The sequence below is a fragment of the Pygoscelis adeliae genome, unplaced genomic scaffold (genome assembly GCF_000699105.1).
Source record: "Pygoscelis adeliae isolate BGI_AS28 unplaced genomic scaffold, ASM69910v1 Scaffold365, whole genome shotgun sequence".
Classification (NCBI taxonomy): domain Eukaryota; kingdom Metazoa; phylum Chordata; class Aves; order Sphenisciformes; family Spheniscidae; genus Pygoscelis; species Pygoscelis adeliae.
In genome coordinates, this window is record NW_008824783.1 from 588,830 (window position 1) to 591,100 (window position 2,271).

The 2,271-nt window shown below is 50.9% G+C and overlaps 1 protein-coding gene across 1 annotated transcript in view; it reads right to left on the reverse strand.

Moving 5' to 3' along the window:
- TRIP4 (thyroid hormone receptor interactor 4) overlaps nucleotides 1-1,510 on the reverse strand; it is a 45,259-nt gene extending 43,749 nt beyond the window's left edge. Inside the window, exon 1 of the mRNA XM_009323873.1 lies at nucleotides 1,401-1,510. Coding sequence (XP_009322148.1) covers nucleotides 1,401-1,510 — 110 coding nt within the window. The remainder of the gene's footprint in view (nucleotides 1-1,400) is intronic.
- Nucleotides 1,511-2,271: the final 761 nt, after the last annotated feature.

Genomic DNA, 2,271 nt, shown 5'->3' on the forward strand with positions numbered 1-2,271 from the left:
TGGGGGGAGAGCAGGCAAGGGGGACGTGGAGACGGGGTGAGAGCACAGGGGGTTCACTGCTGGAACAACTGGATGTGTCTTTCCGTAGGTGCTCTTGGATGCTCCAAAAACAACTGCAAAATGAGCACAAACGGAGTGTTTAGGAGAGGAGGTAGTAGTGTTTAGAAGACAAGAAATCCTAAGGGTCTAATATGTTGAATTTTAAATCTTAGGGGGCAAAATTCTCTTTCTCTGGGCAAGAGAGAGTGGCGGGATGGACCCCATCCTTCTCCACCCCCATAGCCTAAGCCGTGGGCGGTTATTTGCTCTTCCCTCTTCAAGTAACATGGAACAATCACAAAGCCCTGCTGCTCCAGAGCGTTTTCAAGCTTTTCCCGGCAGAGTCCTTCTGCCCTCGTGACCGAAACAGGACAGACCGAAGGTTTCTGTCGGATCTAGCTAGGCTGGGCTGGGAAGCATCTCCCCCGGCTCTCCCGCAGCCGGGGCCGCGCAGGGGGGCAGCTGTTCGGCGGGGAGAGCAGATGTCCCTGCCGCGGGGACGCAGACAGAGGGGAGGGGGGAAAGGGCCGTCAGCTGTCAGGCTGCCGCGTTCTCACCCCGCCGTGGGAGATCCAACGCGAAACCTCGGGGACCTCGTCCCCCAGATGGGGGGTTTTCATCTCCATTTCTGACTTTCAAGGCTTTTCCTAAAAAAACCCCTGTTACCAGACTATGTTGCACTGTGGCACGTACAATGTCCACTTAATACCGCTGGCTTTTTTACTTCCCACTCATGGAAATAAAGCCTCCCTGCTGCAGACGCCGCGGTTTTGAGTTCAGATGCTGCTTGCTTACGCTAAGGGAATTACACAGGACACCCTCTTGCACGGGAGCGCTGCTAATTTCGGTGAATGCCAAGCCTGTTCACGTATATTCCTGCTCGGGATTGAATGATTACAGGGGCCGTTTCCATCAGGAGGGAGAAGGATGAGACCCTGGTAACTTCTCGCTCTACGTGGTTGCTCCTCTGCTCTCACGCTCCTGCCAAAAAATGCTCTTTTGGTCTTTGTTTTTATTTTGACTTTGTTTTTTTTCCTCTTTGCATGCTCACGGCCAGCATCACCCAAAAGGGTACGAGGTCTCTTTGCGCGTGTGTCCCGCGAGGTCCCCCCTGCCCACGCTGCTCCAGCGCTTGTGTCGGGGTGGTGCCTCCCTGTGCCTGATCCTGAACAGGGGTTTCATTGTCCTTCCCGCTGCCCCGGACAAAGGGGTATTGTCCTGCCCACCAGCTCCAGCCGGCCGCCCCACGGCGACGAACCGGTCCATCCCCACCGGAGACGCTGCCGCAGTTTCAAGAATAAAAGCAGGACGTTTGCTTTCTGTTAATAATAAGGCGCTCGGGAATCGGTCCAGCTTCTCACCTGCCTCGGTCGAGGACGAAGAGCCGAGTGTCGGCCGGTAAAACCTCCGGTGGGGTGGTTCCAACCCACCCGAAATGGTGCTGGGTCAGCTGCGAGCTCCCTTCACCCATGTATGTCTTTCAACACGCGGGTCGTTCTTATGATAAACTCCCAGGGGATTATCACAGGGCTAACGAGAATCCGCATGTTTAATATAACTTACCAAAAGAATTACTCGGGCTGCAATTGTTTGATGATGAACAACTTTTCAGAATTAAGATACTCCTTGGGAGCTCCCGGATGGTTCAGAGCAGAAATGGGGAAAATTCTGAACGATGAAGCGTATTTAAAAACGCAAGCAGGATGCGGCTGCCCCTGAGCCCTCCGGGGATGCGTGTCCTGCTCCAAACTAACATAAGCTGCTTCGGTGAATTAATACCATTTTCTCCTTATGGCACGTAAAAAAATGGGAGCGCTGAATCTTAACGTTTCAAAAGTGCTTCGTTCCTGGTGCCTCTTCCTTTTATCAAAGATGGGGTGATGCTAATAGTATTCTTTTTCATTAGTAATATCACAAAGAGACAAAAAGTGCAAAATAAGCAGAGGCTCGGGACAGTGTTAGACACGATGATGCCAGGACAGGCTGTTTAGGTGGGTGGATGGATTAAGACATTTTATTTTTGATATTAATATCGCCGACTTAAAAGGTATAATATTGTAAGCGACTCGGCAGACTGCATGTATGTATTAAAAGAAAGAGTAAGCAAAAAAGCTAAAGTGAAATATTAGCAACTTTTACTAAACCTGGGCTTTATTTTCCGCTTAATTATGGCACCAGGGGAAAATTTACAAGCCAGGCCTCGGGAATACGAGGCAGTGGGGAAAATACATA